This window comes from Malaclemys terrapin, chromosome 3, assembly GCF_027887155.1.
Source record: "Malaclemys terrapin pileata isolate rMalTer1 chromosome 3, rMalTer1.hap1, whole genome shotgun sequence".
NCBI lineage: Eukaryota > Metazoa > Chordata > Testudines > Emydidae > Malaclemys > Malaclemys terrapin.
This window is the reverse complement of record NC_071507.1, coordinates 126,721,555-126,741,380: the sequence shown is the minus strand read 5'-3', so window position 1 is coordinate 126,741,380 and position 19,826 is coordinate 126,721,555. Positions and strand designations below refer to the sequence as shown.

Genomic DNA, 19,826 nt, shown 5'->3' with positions numbered 1-19,826 from the left:
GTGAAGTAGCACATCATAACTATGGTATGATGATAAAGCTGCAATGGAACTATTCATCCTGTCCCTACAGTTACATAGTTTCCAGAAAAGAGAACTTTTTACTATAGATATAAAATTCTGTTTTACCACTTATATTTATTAATGTACATTTTCTTTCATAAATGTCAAATATGCATTTAATTATAAAATATTTTAATAAATTAAACCTTTTTTCAAAGGTTATGTATTTATTTGTAATATTTTATTGTTTGCCTACAAATCAAATTGTATTTTCTTGCTTTGAAAAAAATGGTATATGTGATGGGAATTATTAGAAGACCAAGGGAGTAACCTTAATCAACAGAATAAAGACATTACCAACTCTGGCAATTGACATTATTTCTTCATAGTTCAAAACTTTTTACAAAAAAGAAAAAAATCCTTAAGATTAAGCCTTTGGATATTTTGGCCTTATAGTTATACTGATTGATACATAACGTTTCCAATTCTTTTATGAGCTTATTTTAATACAAGGTTTTGTATCTCTTCTGCGAAAATCACTTCATTCTCATTAGAGATTTAAATCCAATTTCACTGAATCCCTTTTGAGATTTTCTTGGGCTGTTCTGCCTTTTTTTTTTCCCTATTAAGAATGTAATGAATTTCATGCAGCAAAAGAATAGAAATCAATTTCAATTCCCTTTCATTCCTTTATCCCTCCAACGGCATAGAGCTTTATTTGCCAGATTAAAAGACAAGCTGGCATTATTATTAAGGGGCAAAGCTAAGTAGCAAAACTAGTACCAGTTTTCTCTTTCAGACCTCTATAAAAATGGGCTTCAGAGAGTTAACTTTGTACCATTCATCGCTGTGCTGAAGGTAAGGAAAGTCACTTGTTGAATGCTTTCTTTCTTTGCCTGTCATATTGATAATCAAGGATTTGTACAGGATTGCTTCAATCTTACTTTCAGAAAAAATGTTTAATTATTATGGGGTTGAAGCAAACTGTAATAGAGGGAGGAACAACTTTTCATCTGTAATATTAATATCTGTATTTAATAGAAAAGCTGAACATGTAACAGGGCAAAATGTTAACATCTATAAGTAACACAGAGAAAATATTTGTTTGGACAGAATTTTATTACAGCTGTGTATGTGTAAGTTGAGATTGTAATATTTCTGTAATTATTATACAAATGTTGCTGCAATATTTGTTGACTTTTTAGATTTATCATGCTAGCATACTTTTCCCAAACCAGTGACATTTTCTTTAAAGATGTTATCTTAAAATGTAATCACTCCATCAATGTAGGCTTTGAAACTGAAAAACTACACAAAGTAAAGGAATAGTTACTCCCATATTTTCAATTATATAATAAGTAATTTTTTCAAGTTATCACATTGTCTACTTTTGCTTTTTATTTAATCTCTCATTTCTGCTCCCATGCACATGCTTCTTTCTTGCCTTGTCTCACCCTTTCCTCACCTCCCTCCCCCACCAATGCTTTCCTTATGACTTAATCCAGCTAATCGGGGAGAAGAGAAACCTACTACCAATCTGCTTCATTCTTTCCTCCCTGCTTGTGGACATTTTTATTCTGCTTGTGGCTAGCATATGGCTGGATTCAACCGCTTATTTCCAAGCTTTCCTTTTCTGTGGTGTCCATGGACACCTGTACAAGCAATATAAGAATTAGCACCATGTGGTCATCCAGCTCTCTGCGGGCAACCAGCAAATGTTCCATGGAGCACAGTTTGGGAACCATTCTACTACACCACCACTTTAATTGCTGGGTCTCATTGTTTCTCACTCAGAAAAAGAATTGTTTCTCTGGAATTCGACTGTCCCTCACTTTTTCAAAATTCAAGTCCATCTTACATGTAAATACATTTTCTCCTATGTAAGTGGCTTTCTGAGTGAGGATGGCCAAGACTCCAGTACTACATGGCAAGGGGAACTTAAATTCTATAGGAAGCTCCCTGACATCTGCATTCTCTGGTGTGACAAACTGGAAATTCTGCAACCGCTTCATTTAAATTCAAAATGGAGGTTTTCATTGAGGTAAATATGAATAATGCAGTCAGTTGAGTAACCACTGGGGTTTGTTTGTTTTGATAATAAATAAAATGAATGTATGCAGTATCGACACTTTCAGGTTTTGGTATGACACAGATTTTTTAATTCAGGAAAGGTAACTGTATTGTAGAAGTTGAGGGAAGGGAAGCTGGAGGGTTTGGTATCTACAGATCAGTGAGAAGCAGTTTGGGATTGTGGGATAAATATATTAATTGGATATTTCTGCTAAAGTGATCAGCAGTGAAATAGTTAACAGTGCCTGGGATTTTTCAATGAGGCCTAAGGGAGTTAGACACTCAATTCCCATTGAAGTTTAATGGTAATAGGACCCATAATTACTTTAGGCCCCTTTGAAAATCTCATTCAGTGTTGACATTTAAACTTATCAGGCTTCAAAATTAACATCTCATTGAGATGAATGTGGCAGTTCACATGTCTCAGAATTCCTGTTTCATGCTGTCAGGAAGGCAATGTTGAAAGGTTTTCTTCATAACCATAAAAGTTATAAACTTAATTAAAAATTAAAGCATAGGCCACATCTACACTACAGCTGCAGCAGCAGCATAGCTACAGCGCTGCAACTTATGCCACTATAGCACCATAGTGTAGAGCAGTGGTTCTCAAACTAGGGCCACCATTTGTTCCGGGAAAGCTCCTGGTGGGACGGGACGGTTTGTTTACCTGCCGTGTCCACAGGTTTGGCCGATCGCGGCTCCCACTGGCCGCGGTTCACTGCTCTAGGCTAATGGGGGCTGCAGGAAGGGCGGCCAGCACATCCCTCAGCACGCGCCATTTCCTGCAGCCCCCATTGGCCTGGAGCGGCGAACCGCAGTCAGCGGGAGCCACGATCGGCCAAACCTGCGGATGTGGCAGGTAAACAAACCAGCCCGTCCTGCCAGGGTCTTTCCCGGAACAAGTGGCGGCCCTAGTTTGAGAACCACTGGTGTAGAGGCTTCTTACATCTACAGAAGGGGTTTTTCCATCAGTATAGTTAATCCACCTCCCTGAGAGGTGGTAGCTAGGTCGATGGAAGAATTCTTCTGTCAACCTAGCCATACCTATACTGGGGGTTAGGTTGACCTAACTACAGTGCTCAGGGTGTGAAATTTTTTACAGCCCTGAGCGATAGATCTAGGTCAATCTAATTTTTAAGTGTGGACCAGGCCTGAGATTTTCAAACGCAATTCGGCAGCCAGGGGTATATTCTGCAGCAAATTCTTTGCTCCTAGAACATGCAGGGCCCTAATTCTTAGGAGTAATTGTAACTTAATTAATTTCCTGAGCTGCAACACTGTGTTCAGCTTGCATCACTGGAACCTTCCCTTCATCTTGCCATTAATCAGTCGTTTCTCCTTGGCCTTCTTCATTCCTTACTGGGCGTGTGTATTGCTGTAATTGCTGGATTTATGGAATCTTTATCTTGCATATTTGAGGTTTATCTTCTTTCTTTTTGCTAGCAAAAAAATGAATGACTACATGCTTTTAAACCAGATTGCTACCCTGACTGTTAAAGGTATTTCAAGATTGTAGGCAGGACCTTACATATGGAATATTAAGAGATACCTTCTCGCTCCTGAGATTAGTTATTAGGGTAATCTTTGTATTTTCTCTATTCTGTGTTCTTTGTATGTTTCATGTTACCTTGTTTTTAAATACTTCTGTAATTAAATCCATCTTTAACATTAGTTTAGTAAATGTTACTGTACTTGTAAATAATTTGGATCCCCCTTAAAATTTTCAAAGCAAATCATAGGAGGCAGGCAACGCGATTCTGTCCTCAATAACAAACACTGAACAACGGTGGCAATGTATATAAAGTAAAGAAAACCTTCAAAACTCATATTTTTAATACGGCACTTGTGGGAGCAGGGCAGTTGTTTTTTTAAATTGAATAAATTTAAAAATAAGACATAAAAAATTGTCTTAAGTGGTGGAATGCAGTTCAGAAGGTGCAAACATAAACTAATTTTTTGGCTGCCATAGGCATTTACCATGACAATTTATTCCTCCCAAAAGCATGATGCTTGTATGTGAACTATATCATTGCATTCACCTACCTTGTCTCATTATAACCACCATTTCCTGTTCATGTTCACAATTATGCTATTTAAGCTTTTAAAAAAAACACACACAAATTAAACTGAAGGTCTTCCTTGAAATTTTCCATGACAATCTATCTTGAGGAGAAAATATTAAATTGGTTGCTTATGAATGGTCTTCATCCTGACCCTATCCTCAGCAGAGTCCACAGACCATGAGTTAGTTCATCCTCAACGTCTCCCTAGGGTTTGGCTTTATGGACAATTAAAAAACAATAAAACATAAATCATCTGCCCTAACTGCATCTAGGATTTCTCTCTGGGGTCTCTTCTGTTCTCAATTCCCTTTACACACATAGATTGTCTCCCAGTCTCATATATCCTGCTTGGAGCTAATTGGACGCACCTGCCACCATAACTCAGCAGTAATTATCCTAAATCATAACGTAGGTTCAAGCACCCGAATCCAGAGTGACTCAGCAGGAGAGGCTTTAATTTCCTATACCAGGTCTTAGGGAGTGCTCTTTAGTGGGAGGAAAAGTACCATGGCATATCTCTGAAAAGAGCTGCTTCTCTCCAAACAGTGTCAATTTCAAACTGCCTGCTTTAAACCTCAATACGTTCAAGAGGGACCTGAGATTGGTGGGACGGAGAAAGCACTTTGAATAATTGGAAGGAACTAGCTTCTCACCCTTTGAGAGTATCTGCCTCCATGTTGTCAATGTGGTGCACAATTTAGGAGTTGTAATGCATTAGACACTGCTGCTCCTAGACACACTGATAGTAGTAGTGGCCAGAAACCTCTTTTCCCATCTTTGGCTCATCAGCAAATTACCCTTTATTTTCAGATACAGACTTTACCCACATTCATCCTTCTTTTCATTGTCTCCAAGTTGTATTATTGCAATGCCTATGTTTTTTCATTCCTGAATCAGTTTTTGTGGGGTGAGCAAGAAGGCATATCAATTCAACACTAGTGATGCAGATTGGTTGGGCCCCAAAGTCAGGGGACAAGGGAGGCAGAGGTGGATCAGGGGAAAACAATTTTTTTAAGTAATTCACAAGATCTATACCTTTGGCATTTTGTTTATATGCTTGTCTATCTTGCCTTTTTATATTGTAAACTCATCAGGGCACGGATTGCATCTTCCATTTGTTTGTACAGCACCTAGCACAATAGGGCCCTAATCCTGATTAGGGTCTTTGGGAGCTACTGCAATAAAAATAATAAATAATATCTGGGCTTGATTAGAAAGACCATATATAAGCTCCAGTTAGTTCAATTTATGGGAGCCTGCTTCCCAAGTGGGATTGACCAATGAGATCACACTATGGCAGTTCTTCATGGAGTGCACTTGGCTCCCTATCCAATTCTAAATCCATTCTGAAGTCCGGGTTCAATTCTTTAAAGCTGTCAGTAGGTTAAGATTTAGCTATTTCAGAGAATACTGAGTGAATGGCAACGGTCAGCTGTAGCTGCGTTGTGCAAGAATGCCGTGGCTGAAACTCTGCTGAGTAGAGTATTCATTATAAAAGGACTTGGTTTTCTACCACTGGAGATCAGGTTCAAACCAAATCTTGATGCTTTTAGAGTTTAATGTAAAACCAAATTCTCTAAGCAAACCGAAAGATAGCTTCAGAAAAACTCAGCAACAAGAAACGAGAGTCTGACTTTAAAATGTGATGTAAACAAGGAAGGAGTGGGGAGTATCATCTGTTGGGACAGAATTCCTTGTCTGAATTATGTGTCTGGCCTGTGGTGGTTAGAAATGAAAGCTTTAGAAATAGAAGTCAGCGTTGCTTAAATTGAAGTATCTATTTTCATGACCGATTTTTACACAGTCCTAAAATGAAACAATTATAAAGTGGGGGAGGGGACATTTTTGCCCAGTGTTGCCTCCTCCATGATCCTGCCCCTCTTGTAGGTGTATGGATTTCAGAGAAAAAAACGGTTGCTAAATATTCCTGTAGATTTGTAATGTTCCACCAATCAGATTGCTTCTTCAGTCCATACCATTTTTTAAATATAATGTACCACAGATACGAAATATTTTGGTGAAAATCCCTTAATTCTATAATTGCATACATACTTTTCTGAGGTGCTGTTAGTTTTTGGGCCTTTTAAAGTAAGCAGGTATGGAACAAAGTTTTTTGCATTCACAAAAATTTCTCAACAGGCACAGCTTACTTGGTTCTCACAAACAAGTGCTCAGCTTCAGTTTGCCAAATGCTTTGAGAATGCAAGTACTCCACAAATTGTTAAGGAGCCTAAGTACCCAATGATTTATTCTGAAAAATTTCCAGACATTTTTACAGAGATAATTTACATGTAGAGTTGTAACCAATACTTTAAAAACTTGATGACATAAGATCTAAAGTGAGTTCTTGTTTTATTAGCGGGAGGGGTGAAGGGATTCTTTAATACATGGTGAACTACTGCCAAATCAACTTTTTTCATTCTGCAGGCCACTTAGTAAAAGAGAGATCCTCTCATGGACTATTGCCCTTTCCAACAACCTAATCCCCCACTGTTTGGTTCAACATTGAATTCTTTGGACCAGCGGGAAGGGCTCCTCAGACCATTGGTGTTCTACGAACCGTACTTTGATGTGCAAAAATACTATCAATAAATAGTGATTCTCAAACATCCAAAGATTTCTTATAAAATGCTATATAAATTACAATCACATCATATAGCTAAAATATTTTCTCTGTCAAGTGTATTATTACACACAATAAAACTACCTTTAATACTAAAAATGAGCAATTCTGAAGCATTGGTATATCATTGACAGGTACAGTTTTAAAATAATATCTTGAACTTTGGCTGAGCATATCTTTTAAACTGAAATAAACAAAATATAAACCAGAAATCCATAATTGGTGGGATTTATAAGAGATTAAACCACTATAAGTTTTCTTTCAACTATATCATTTTTTATTTCCTTGTTTGGGGTCAAAATAAATCAATATTTCATTTTTTTAAATAATTTTTGTTTAAATAATTCAATACTAACCACAATAACCTGCTTTCACAATGACTGGAGTGGTACTGTTCAGTATGACTTTTTGCATCGTTGGTTGGTGGTGATATAGTGATACTTAGATTGCTTCAGTTATTCTGTAGGGTTTTCGTATTAAAATGTACATCTGTTCTTACAAAATCATCTTCAGAGCAATTTTAAAATATTTATCAGCTTACTGTATTATTTTGGTTTTGGATCAGAGAAATGTAGGTGTTTAAAACTTGACCAATTTAGAACTCTTAGAGAGATTTGTAGGTTTTAAATTTCATATAAAGGAATTGGTAGATATAACATTTCTTTTATTGTGTGCTGTGCTTTGTCCAACCACCTGTGATAGGAACACACACATTTGTTGATTGGCTGATCTGCCAATTTGTTTTAAAAAAAAGTCATTTAGCTGATTAAATTGATTTGTCAGTTTGTTCCATTCTAATGCTGTGATAGCCCAGGAGCTTTCAGTATATTGAATAGTTAAAACCTGCTTTTGAGGTCAGTGTCAGCCACTCTGACCTCCGCTGAACTGTCACCTGAGTCAGAATTGGTGGGATTAATCCTTTGATATTGTGATGGCTTCGCTTATCAATTGACTTCTTCATTACTGAAGATGTTAGGCCTTTTGTTTCCCTTCTTATTATGTAACCAAGCAAACTCTTAAATAGAAGGCACTTTTTTTGCAAGCTGTGGAAGTGCTTATTTTATTTTTGTGAAGTATATCTAGTAATCAAATGGATAAAAATAACTTCTTCATCTACAATGCAGTTATGAATTACTGTGCTTAATATCAGCATTGTTTGAAGACAGTTTTTGTTTATGACACAGATTCGTTTTCAAAGAACAGTTTAACAAGTAAAACACATTGCATCTAGATTACTGTGTGCCTGATTAGAGGTTTACAGTTTTGTTCTAAATACTTTCAATAAGTGTATGTGTGCGTGTGAGAGAGATGTGATATAAATATATATAAAAATATTTACAGGCAAGGATTGTTTAATTGTATTTATGTACTTCAAAGACTTTTTAGGGATTATAATATTCTTGTGATCTATTCATTGTGTTGTAGATACTATTAACTACATAATATTACAAGCCTTTTTTCAAGTCATATCTGACATTCCACCCCTCCCCTGGCAGTTTGTTCAAGTACAGACTCCTAGGTTTTATCACCCAAGGGTAAATATAATTGCTACTGTAGCTGAGTCTTGTGTTCTTTTTCTTTGTTCCCCTTAAATCATAATGGTTTTCCTCAGTTCTGTTTCAGCGAATGAATTCTTTGATTAAAATGGGCAAATCAAAGTATATTACAGAAATGTTATAGTTAGTTCTTGATGTAACAGGATAAATTAGTTTAATTACACGTGGCAGTTTTCTTTGCTTGTGATGTAATGTGAAATAAGGTCCTCCCTCTCCCCAAAAAAGCTCGAGCCAATTAATAAAGCTTTTAAGCTCTTTGTCACAGGCCACCGTGGAGGTCTGCAGAGAAGAACTTTAATCCAATAAACATTTCATTTAGATCATGAAAAGAAAGCTTGAGGAGAAGCTCCTACAAGAGAGGGTGTTATCAGTGATTCTAACCATGAAGAGATGTGAGGAATTTGCCAAATTAACCAAAAGACCTTCATATTTAACACATAAACGTGTCAAAACTAATAATAGAATAATTTAATTTGAGTTGAACCTTATATTGTGAAAATTGTAAAAAGCCACAACTGTTTTCTTCAAAGACTTCACTGTTGAGCTGGATGGACAGGGCAAGGGGAGGTTGTGAGAAACCCAGATAGCAAATAACACTGGCCGAAGTTGGTGGGGAAAAAAAGGAATAGATAATTAGGTGTAATTAGTGTGTATGAATTGTTGTCTCCCTGCCCTTGGCTTGAATAAATTTAGAAGAAAAAACCCTAGTGGTGAAAATGCTTTGATGTAAGAAGAGTCATTGTGGTTTGGCAGCATAAAGGCAGTGTTTTATACTTCTTACATAATGGTTGTGATACAGAAAGAGTGAATGGACTCTGCACCCCCCAGTCTGCTTTACAGCAAAGACTTTTGGATTCTCTTGAAACAAAATGCATCAGAAGTTTTCAGTTGTGGGTAATGAGGTAGTGGACCTCATCAGAGCTAAGCGTAAGCCATCTTTAGCCTTTGTTTAGATCTTAATCGCATTTTTTTTATTCTGGGAAATCTAGTTTCTTAAATCAACACTCCTTTTCCCCCCTCCGTGCTAGCAGCTCTTGCAAGAGCAAAGGCTAATACTAGGGAAAGAAATAAAATCAGAATTTAAAAAAAGAAAAAAAATCATAACATGGTGAGCCAACTTTATCTTTGGTGTAACTCCATTAAAATATACAGAATTATACCAGGGATTAATTTGTAAATTATTACACTTCTAATCCAGTATGAGATATTGCCAGGGTTCTGTCTTTCAGCAAATCACTGCTTATTATTTAAAGACTGTTAAGAACCATTAGTAATAACAATGGTCGGGGTGGTGTATGTATGCACATACACAAAATATATATAGGTTTAAAGCAACATGTAAAATTTATGATGTATACTTGGAGACAAGGTGACCTTCAAAAGAGTGAGGTGAAATAGAGCTGTTTAATTTAGTGTTGTTTCTGTTGCACACTGCTTGTTCTTTATCCTTCTTCCCCCTCTTTCAAAAGGCTGGAAAAAGTAAGATATTTTGTGCCCAGCCACATATCCCATTCTCCCCCCAACAAATAAAAAACATTTTCTTTAGTTTCAAGAGCTGAAATATTATATATCCTAGTGAACTTTAGAATCTTTTATGTTACGCCCATTACCCATTGTTTGAAATTTAATTATTTACTGGATACTGTATTTATAGACATTTATAGACAGGGTTTAAAATAAGTTGTAGCAAGATTCTAAAATGAATTGTGTGTTCTCCTGCAGTAGATAGAAGTGTTTATTTTTAATGGCTAAAATTATAGGGCCAGATCCTAAACTGATGTAAATCTGTGTAATTCCATAGACTTAATTCTGCATCTCAGTGATTTTCCTGTTAAACCACTCGGGTTAAAGCTGAAAATGTTTCTATCACAAGTGTAAGAAGACCCATATTACAAATTCTGTTTGTCAACACTTAACTGTCTAGATTTTTGTTGTCTGTTTAGAATAACAAGTTAAAAATATCATAAATAAGAATTGCATTTATCATACATGATCAGTCTTAACTATAACAACTAAATCCAATTGTTTTTGTATTATTTAAAATGCAAAATCTGACCACGGTAACATTTTGAAAATTGTCCACAAAGTTTATTTTTTCTAGTGTTTTTTAAAGTTGTATTAGGAATGATGCTTCTAGCACTGTAGTAATCTGCAATGTTTTATCATTCCACAGTTATTGAAAAATAATAGGAAAAAACCTGTGAAGAAAGTAGCATTTCATTTAACCCTTTTGAAGCATTGTGCCATTATACAGAACAAGTAGTCTTTTGTACTTGAAGTTGATTTGAGCTGTGAAAGGCAACACCTGAATATCTCACAAGACTAAATAATTATGGCTGATTGTGTTTTTCAGGTATAGGTCACAGGAAATTCACTTAGGGTAGAATATGTACAAAGCTAAGAAATATGCAGATTTTCTGTTGTAGGATTGTGTAAAAATTATTTACAGTTAATACTTGCATAAAGGTTAGAAAGGTTGATGAAGTGATATTTAGTTTTGCTTTACTATTCACTGCATGTCAGAATGTAATTATGACTGATTCATGAAACTGTCTTAGAAACGAACCATCTTTATTAAAATGCTGATCAAGATAAGAGCTGACAGTAATAAAGAATAGAACATTTTAGTCTTGTTGCTTTTGAATGATTGCTAATTACCCCAGAGGTCATGTATAGTGCTTGGGAGGATTCATTGACATTATTTCTTTTAAGTCTACTGTTTCAACAACATCTGAACATGAAGACGAAAACTGAGTGCATATCGAACAAGACTTTGACCAAGTTTTTTATGCCACGAAATACCTGACTATTCCACTTTCCTGCTTTTGTTGTTGTAAATTTAAGTTCTTAGGAGTCTAGACAGCAGAGTATTAGGAATGCTGAAAATGTGATATATTCATTTAACAGGGCTAACCTTAAGCATAAGCAAAGCAAGCAACCGTTGCTTCTCGGGGTCCTGCATCCCATACATGTTGTGTAACTCATGGCCTGGTTCTATCTCCTTCTTCAGAAGCTGGCCCAGAAAGAAACCAATATACTGCCAGCATACCTTCTCTCTCTCTCTCTCAACAGGACAAGGGATGGAGTTAACTTATGGTCCAATTTTCCCCACCTAACTTCAAACAGCTGGAGGGGGGTGGGGGATCTTATAAATCATAAGGCCTGCTTTACTAACTTTAAATCCTGAGTTGACATCAGCTGAAAATTTCAAGACCATATATGGTGGCTCAGAAAACAGATTTGTTCATTAAACATACTATATGCCTACTTAAGAAAGAATTATTGTTTTACTATAGTTATGAAGCATTTGGAATGATTTCCATTACAGTGGTGTTCTTCAGAAGGGAAGTGTCTATTAGCCTTCTCCTGATATCACTCAGGGTATGTCTACACTACGAGAGTAGTTCGATTTTACTTAAAGCGAATTTGTGGAACCGATATTACAAAGTCGAACGTGTGTATCCACACTAAGGACAGTAATTCGACTTTGTGAGTCCACACTAACGGGGCAAGCGTCAACATTGGAAGCAGTGCACTGTGGTCAGCTATCCCACAGTTCCCGCAGTCCCCGCTGCCCATTGGAATTCTGGGTCGAGCCCCCAATGCCTGCTGGGGCAAAAAATGTGTCGAGGGTGGTTTTGGGTAACTGTCGTCATTCAACCGTCACTCCCGCCCTCCCTCCCTGAAAGCGCCAGCGGGCAATCAGTTCGCGCACTTTTCTGGTGAGTGACAGCGTGGACACCACAGCACTGCGAGCATGGAGCCTGCTGCGATCGTCGCTGCAGTTATGGCCGTTGTCAACACCTCGCACCTTATCATCCACCTTTTTCAGAGGCAGATGCTGAGAAATCGGGCGAGGAGGCTACGGCAGCGTGGTGAGGACGTTAAGTCTGAGAGGGGCACAGACCTCTCACAAAGCACGGGACCCCGCGCCGTGGACATCATGGTGGCAACGAGTCATGTTGATGCTGTGGAACAGCGATTCTGGGCCCGGAAAACAAGCACGGACTGGTGGGACCGAATAGTGCTGCAGGTCTGGGATGAATAACAGTGGCTGCAAAACTTTCGGATGCGTAAGGGAACTTTCCTGGAACTTTGTGAGTGCTGTCCCGTGCCCTGAAGCACAAGGACACCCGGATGCGAGCAGCCCTGACTGTCCAGAAGCGAGTGGCCATAGCCCTCTGGAAGCTTGCAACGCCAGACAGCTACCGGTCAGTCGCGAATCACTTTGGAGTGGGCAAATCTACCATGGGGGTTGCTGTGATGCAAGTAGCCAACGCAATTGTTGAGCTACTGCTCTCAAAGGTAGTGACCCTGGGAAACATGCAGGTGATCATAGATGGCTTCGCCGCGATGGGATTCCCAAACTGCAGTGGTGCTATAGGTGGAACTCACATCCCTATCCTGGGACTGGCCCACCAGGCCAGCCAGTACATTAACCGAAAGGGCTACTTTTCAATGGTGCTGCAAGCACTGGTGGACCATAGGGGATGTTTAACCAACATCAATGTCGGATGGCCGGGCAAGGTTCATGATGCTCGCGTTTTCAGGAATTCTGGTCTGTTTAGACGGCTGCAGGAAGGTATTTACTTCCCGGATCACAAAATAACTGTTGGGTATGTGGAGATGCCTATAGTCATCCTTGGGGACCCAGCCTACCCGCTAATGCCCTGGCTCATGAAGCCCTATACAGGCGCCCTGGACACTGAAAAAGAACTCTTCAACTACCAGCTGAACAAGTGCAGAATGGTGGTGGAGTGTGCTTTTGGACATCTGAAGAGGAGATGGAGAAGCTTACTGACTCGCTCTGATCTCAGTGAAACCAATATCCCCATTGTTGTTGCAGCTTGCTTTGTGCTCCACATTCTCTGTGAGAGCAAGGGGGAGACCTTTATGGCGGGGTGGGAGGTTGAGGCAAATCGCCTGGCTGCTGATTACACCCAGCCAGATAGCCGGGCGATTAGAAGAGCCCAGCGGGACGCGTTGTGCATCCGGGAAGCTTTGAAAGCTAGGTTCCAGAGTGAGCAGGGTAACCTGTGACTATTAAGTTTGTTTAAACAGAAGCTGAACCTGCCCCCGTTTATTTACCTGGTTAATGTTGACTATCCTCTCCAGTTACCAACCCCCTTCCCCCCCTTCCAACACAACTTTAAAAATAAAATGAATGAAACTTTGTTCATTAACACCGTTTTCTTTATTAAGGATTTTGTTGTAAAGTGTTGAAACTGGGATGCAGACTGTGGTGGGGAGCGGGTGTAGTGATGAAAAGGATGCTTCTAAACTTGAGGAATGACAGGCTCCTGCTCCTAGAGTGGTCCGCAGTGGTGGACTAGTTGTTTCAACGGAGCCTGCCACCCTTCCTTTTCGGGACTCTGTGTGTGGGGGCTATGTGACTTTGTGGCGGTGGAGGGCAGTTACAGATTCCTTGCTGCATGGCTCTGTCATCCAGGCTAAGGACCGCTGCATCAGATCTGTAACCGCCCTCCCCAGCCACAAACTCACATAGCCCCCCGAAACAGAACATGGAAAACCACCTCCCAGACTGACCAGGGTGCCTAGTGACTGCAATGTGTATGTGATCTTCTGCTGAACCTGCCCCCGTGTCTGTACCCTGGTAAAAGTGACTGTCCTCTCCAATTACCAACCCCCTTCCTCCCCCCTCCCCCTCAAACACACTCTCCTCTAAAAGAACATGACGGAAACAGTAATTAACAGAAACATATTTTTTATTAACAACTACACAGTTAGGGGATGAAGCTGGGACGGAGGCTTGGGTGAGGTGCTTTTGGAGTGAAGAAAAGGACATCAAATCTTTGGGAATGAGAGCCTTCTGTTACTTGAGCAGTCTGCAGGGGTGGAGTGACTGTTTTCACGGCCCCTGACGCCCCTCCTTCTTGGGACTTTGGGTGAAGGGGGGATGGGACTTTGTGGTGGGGGAGGGCGGTTAGAGAGAGAATGCAGCGGGGCTCTGTCCTCCTGCCTCCTGTCCTACCTGCAGAACATCTACAAGGCGCCGGAGCGTGTCCGTTTGCTCCCTCATTAGTCCAAGCAGCGTTTGAGTTGCCTGCTGGTCTTCCTGCCGCCACCTGTTCTCCCGTTCGCTGTGTGATCGCTGGTATTGAGACATGTTCTCCCTCCACTGGGTCTGCTGTGCCGCCTCGGCTTGGGAGCAGCCCATAAATTCTGAGAACATCTCGTCCCGTGTCCTTCTCTTTCGTCGCCTGATCTGCGCCAGCCTCTGGGAGGGGGATGCCGGGGTAGCTCGGGAGACACTCGCAGCTGTGGGATGGGAAAAAGGGAGTGAATCCTCAGAAAGATACAGTTTTGCGAACAATGAATATAGTCTTTCTCTGTGAACAAGACCATGCACAGCACCTATCACAAGCGCACTCAGTACAAGGTCGAATTTTCGGCCTTCCCATTGAGTGCCTGGGGTCTCGCTGTACAGATCACACAAGCGGGGCCGGACAACGGAATTCGGCTAGCAAGCGGACATGGTAAGCCGTAGACTTTTGGCTGCTTAAAGCTTAATTTATAGCAGTGCCCTCCTTTCACGTTCCAAGCAATGCTCCTACCGTTGGTCAGTTCCTACTGCCGGCAATCCGGCCAGCATGAACTCTGCCCCTGTCCCACCCTCCTTGCGGCTGTCCCCGGGAAAGATCCCTCCATGCTGCCCCTGTCACGCCTCCACCGCGTTACAGTTATGTAAAGGAACAGGCAATCAGTCCCAATACTAACATTTCCCTAATTCAAAGCAGGTCACCATGAGTGATATCACTCTGATGAGGATTTCGGAGACAGAGAAAGACCGCATGCTGCGTGAATGCCAGCAAGCACCAGGGCCATATGCCGCCATGCTTTGCGAGGCAATGATCCCGGAGTACTTGCTGCTAGCCTGGCGCGGAAAAATTTCCTACCATGGAGGACGCAATAAGGCCACTGTCCCCAGGAACCTGATGCAAAGGCTTTCACAATACCTCCAGGAGACCTTTGTGGAGATGTCCCAGGAGGATTTCTGCTCTATCCCCGGACATATTGACAGAATTTTCCAGTAGCTGCACTGGCAAGGACTAAAAACTAAAGTGCCTAGGCCAAACTAATCATGAAAAACCCATTGTTAAGATACCATTCCTATTCTGTTCAAAATAAATGTTTAAAACACTTACCTACTGATGTTTCCCCTGATTCACGGTCTGGGTTACCGCCTTGGGAAGGTTGGTAGGGGATCTCCTTGAGGGTAATGAAGAGATCCTGGCTGTCGGGGAAGTCAGCGTTGAAAGTGCTGTCGACTGCCTTGTCCTCCTCATCTCCTTTCTCATCTTCCCCGTCGGCGAACATCTCTGAGGAAGCAGACGTTGACAGTACCCCATCGTCCGAGTCCACGGATAGTGGTGGGGTAGTGGTGGCAGACGCACCTAGAATGGAATGCAGTGCCTTGTAGAAATGGCATGTCTGGGGCTGGGATCCGGAGCGTCCGTTTGACTCTTCGGTCTTCTGGTACCCTTGTCTCAGCTCCTTAATTTTCACGCGGCACTGCGTTGCATCCCGGCTGTATCCTCTCTCCGTCATGGCTTTGGAGAGCTTCTCGTAGATCTTCGCATTCCGTTTTTTCGATCGCAGCTTCGAAAGCACGGACTCATCGCCCCACACAGCGATCAGATCCAAGACTTCCCGATAAGTCCATGCTGGGGCGCTCCTTCTATTCTGCGATTGCATGGTCACCTCTGCTGGAGAGCTCTGCATCGTTGCCAGTGCTGCTGAGCTCGCCACGATGTCCAAACAGGAAATGAGATTCAAACTGGCCAGACAGGAAAAGGAATTAAAATTTTCCCGGGGCTTTTCCTGTGTGGCTGGTCAGAGCATCAGAGCTCGGACTGCTGTCCAGAGCGTCAACAGAGTGGTGCACTGTGGGATAGCTCCCGGAGCTATTAGCGTCGAATTCCATCCACACCTACCCTAATTCGACATGGCCATGTCGAATTTAGCGCTACTCCCCTCATCGGGGAGGAGTACAGAAATCGATTTAAAGAGACCTCTATGTTGAAATAAATAGCTTCGTTGTGTGGACAGGTGCAGGGTTAATTCGAGTTAACGCTGCTAAATTCGACATAACCCCCTAATGTAGACCAGGCCTCAGTTAAGAATTTTAAAACCCCCAAATTAGACACTGGATATGGGTCAATTAATGAAAATACCAAGGAAACCAGAAAAGATAACAGACTTTGGCCAAGAAAAGTAAAGCTACCGTTTTCTGTAATAGTGATGGAAGATACCCACAATATGTTTATGCATTCCCTCATAAGGGAGAGTGTTTTTTTTTATCCCTTGGTGGGGGTGGGTGGGGAAGAGAATGATTACTAATGAAAATTCTTGTTGTTGCATAATTTGACAGGAGGAAGGATTTTCAGTCCTCATGAATAATAGCCAGGGAAGTCTAAATCAGTTGTGCAGTCTTGTTATTGTTGGATACTTGTTTGGATGTCATGTAATGTAAAGGAGTTAGTTAGAAAGGATGTACTTGAAAAGGGAAGATTGAAGTCTAAAACATTAGTTGTTGATCCTTTCATTCAGAAAGTTCTGTTGGAGTTGCACTTCTCAGGCTCAGCCTTGCCCTTGGTCATAAACAGTAGGTGTTCATATATATTTCTTTTTAAAATTCATTAGTGGTGTATGTATGTGTAAGTGTAATAGCTGATTATATAGCATTATGAATCTGAGAATAGGAGTAAGATCTTAAGCTTCGTTCACTTCAGTAGTATGAAGCAGTTCTTGCCATCAGATGTATTTGTCAAAGCAGGTTTCTGCAAAGTTAGTTGACAGAAGCAACTGATTATATGGAATTTTATCCTCTAATGGTGCTGTAAAAGAGAGTGCACTCTATCCATACAACTGCATCCTAGTGGAATAGTAGCTAGTAGTGGTACAGAAAAAGTGATTGCCATGAAACAAAATACCATGGCTTCATATTAGTTGAGTTGAAATTTAGAATATAACTCTGGTTATTTTACACAATAGTAGGAACAGTACCAGGTTCTTTAAAACATTTCTTTTTTTTATTTCCCATTTCTTATGATTCCCCATCCCTAAGTTACTCACAATTTAGGACATATTGCAGTAGTTCAGAACAGTGATGGTAACTTATACTCTTTAGCCCTTGTACTGCAAACACATATACATGTGCTTCACTTGATACATGTAAATAGTCCAGTTGAAGCTTAAACTTAAGCATGTGCATAAATTTTGCAGGATTGGAACCTTAGCATATGTACTTTACCATCCTTGCTGGTGAATAGTAATAATAAAAAATAACTATCTCCTATACAGGGCTTTTCATCAGTAGATCTCAAAACGCTTTACAAAGCTGGTGTCATTATCCCTGTAATCTCTTGTTTAAAACCACTCTTACAGTTTTATTTTTTTGCATAGGTTCATCAAAGTGTGTTTTTCTATAAAGCTAATAGTTGTGTGCACATGTGCATATGTATATATCGTCTCAATATTTAAAAATCACTTTACCTACATGTAGTGAAATATGTGAAAGATAAAAACAAAAAAGCATCTTCAACTCTGGCAATCTCATATTGCCATACACACGCATTATTTAATAAAATATTAAACCACAGATTACAGTTCACTAAATATTCTATACAAAATATTTAATCTACATCTACACAATTAATTCTCCACAATTTATACAAGATAGCAATGTAATTTCTTCTCTATCTATATTTCGCAGGTGCTTTTATTTGAGTTTTTAAAAAATAAAATAGCCATCTGCCTTGAATGGTTTAGACACAACAAATCCTGCATCTTGGCAGGGGGTTACACTAGATGACCTTTGCGGTCCCTTCTAACCAGCTGATTCTATGATTCTAACAAGAATTACGTAGAACAGATAGATTTTGTACTACAAGATCCTGAATACACTGTCAATTTATATATATACACATTTTTGCTCTTAAAAAGTTATCAAGTGGCTTTGAGAGAGAATGTTGATTGGATTAATGTAGTAATTGGAGATAGGATTGGTCTACAACAGTGGTTCTCAAACTAGGGCTGCCGCTTGTTCAGGGAAAGCCCCTGGTGGGCCGGGCCGGTTTGTTTAGTTGCCGCTTCCGCAGGTTCGGCCGATCGCGGCTCCAGTGGCTGCGGTTCGCCACTCCAGGCCAATGGGGGCAGCAGGAAGCGGCGGCCAGTACGTCCCACAGCCCGCGCCGCTTCCCGCAGGCCCCATTGGCCTGGAACAGTGAACCGCGGCCAGTGGGAGCCACGATCAGCCGAACCTGCGGAAGCAGCAACTAAACAAACCAGCCCGGCCCTCCAGGGGCTTTCCCTGAACAAGTGGCCAGGGCTGGCTCCAGGCACAAGCTTAACAAGCAGGTGCTTGGGGCGGCCAAGGGAGAGGGGCGGCACCTGTGGCAATTCGGGGGCGGCAGGTCCCTCACTCCCTCTAGGAGCGAAGGACCTGCCGCTGAACTGCCGCCGCCAATCACAGCTTTTTTTTTTTTTTCCAATTGCCGCCGCCGATCGCGATCGCGGCTTTTTTTTTTTTTCTTGGGGCGGCAGAAATGCTGGAGCTGGCCCTGCAAGTGGTGGTCCTAGTTTGAGAACCCTGGTCCACAAGACATTAGTAGCTGATGCATTTCAATATTTAAACAACTTGATGCTATGTAATTTAAGAAACACTGTAGCATTCAAAAAATTTCATAGATAACATATAATGCAGCATATCCATTCATGATGGGTTGGGGTTTTTTGTGCTTAACTGTGTAGTTGAGGTTTTCATTAATCATTCTCCAGTTCATTTAAAATGTCACAGTGACTAGATATCTGTAATCCGTACCTGGAAACATATTCTAATGTTGGTGTTTTAACATGTAACAGCATGGTCTGCCAAACAATAGATTATCTTCCTCATAAACAATCTAATAATTTCCGTCTTGCATTGTTATAAAAGTTACATTTTAAAACTCATTTTTTACCCTACAGGCATATGTATGCTATACAATAACTTGCCCATATGAAACTGTTTTGATAATAAGTGCAACATACAACACTTTCATGAACATGGTCAAAGTTAAAAGTTGCAATGCTTTGTTTTTTAAATTGTGAGTGTTTACTGAAGTTACTCTTAAATTTTGAAAGAGAACCTAAACTCAGCAGTTCCTTATTTTTAATGGTTGTGTTTTTATTAATGGAGTCCAGGAACCTTAACAACACGTTAATGCCGCTATTTGTTTGGCTTTCCCTCTGTTTTGAAAAAAAAATGATTTTGTTAATTTTGCTTGAAATGTGCATAATATTTTTTTAAAATTTTAACACTTTATTGTGAGGTGTTTTAGTGTGAGTGGCTGATGTAAAACTGTCAGTATGTGTATGGTGCTGCTATACTGGTAAAAGAAACAAGATCTGAAACCAGTTGTGTGTAGATCAGTAATGGGAGAGTTTGTGAAACCAGCTGTATATATATAGTCCATGCATTCCATGTGCAGCCAGCTACAGTTGTATAATCTT

At 40.4% G+C, this 19,826-nt stretch overlaps 1 protein-coding gene across 1 annotated transcript in view; it reads left to right on the top strand.

The window, feature by feature from the left end:
• The window catches only part of AFG1L (AFG1 like ATPase), a 141,260-nt gene that overhangs the window by 67,290 nt on the left and 54,144 nt on the right, over nt 1–19,826 (top strand). The window contains exon 7 of the mRNA XM_054024534.1: nt 800–858. Within this exon, the coding sequence (XP_053880509.1) occupies nt 800–858 (59 nt within the window). The remainder of the gene's footprint in view (nt 1–799; nt 859–19,826) is intronic.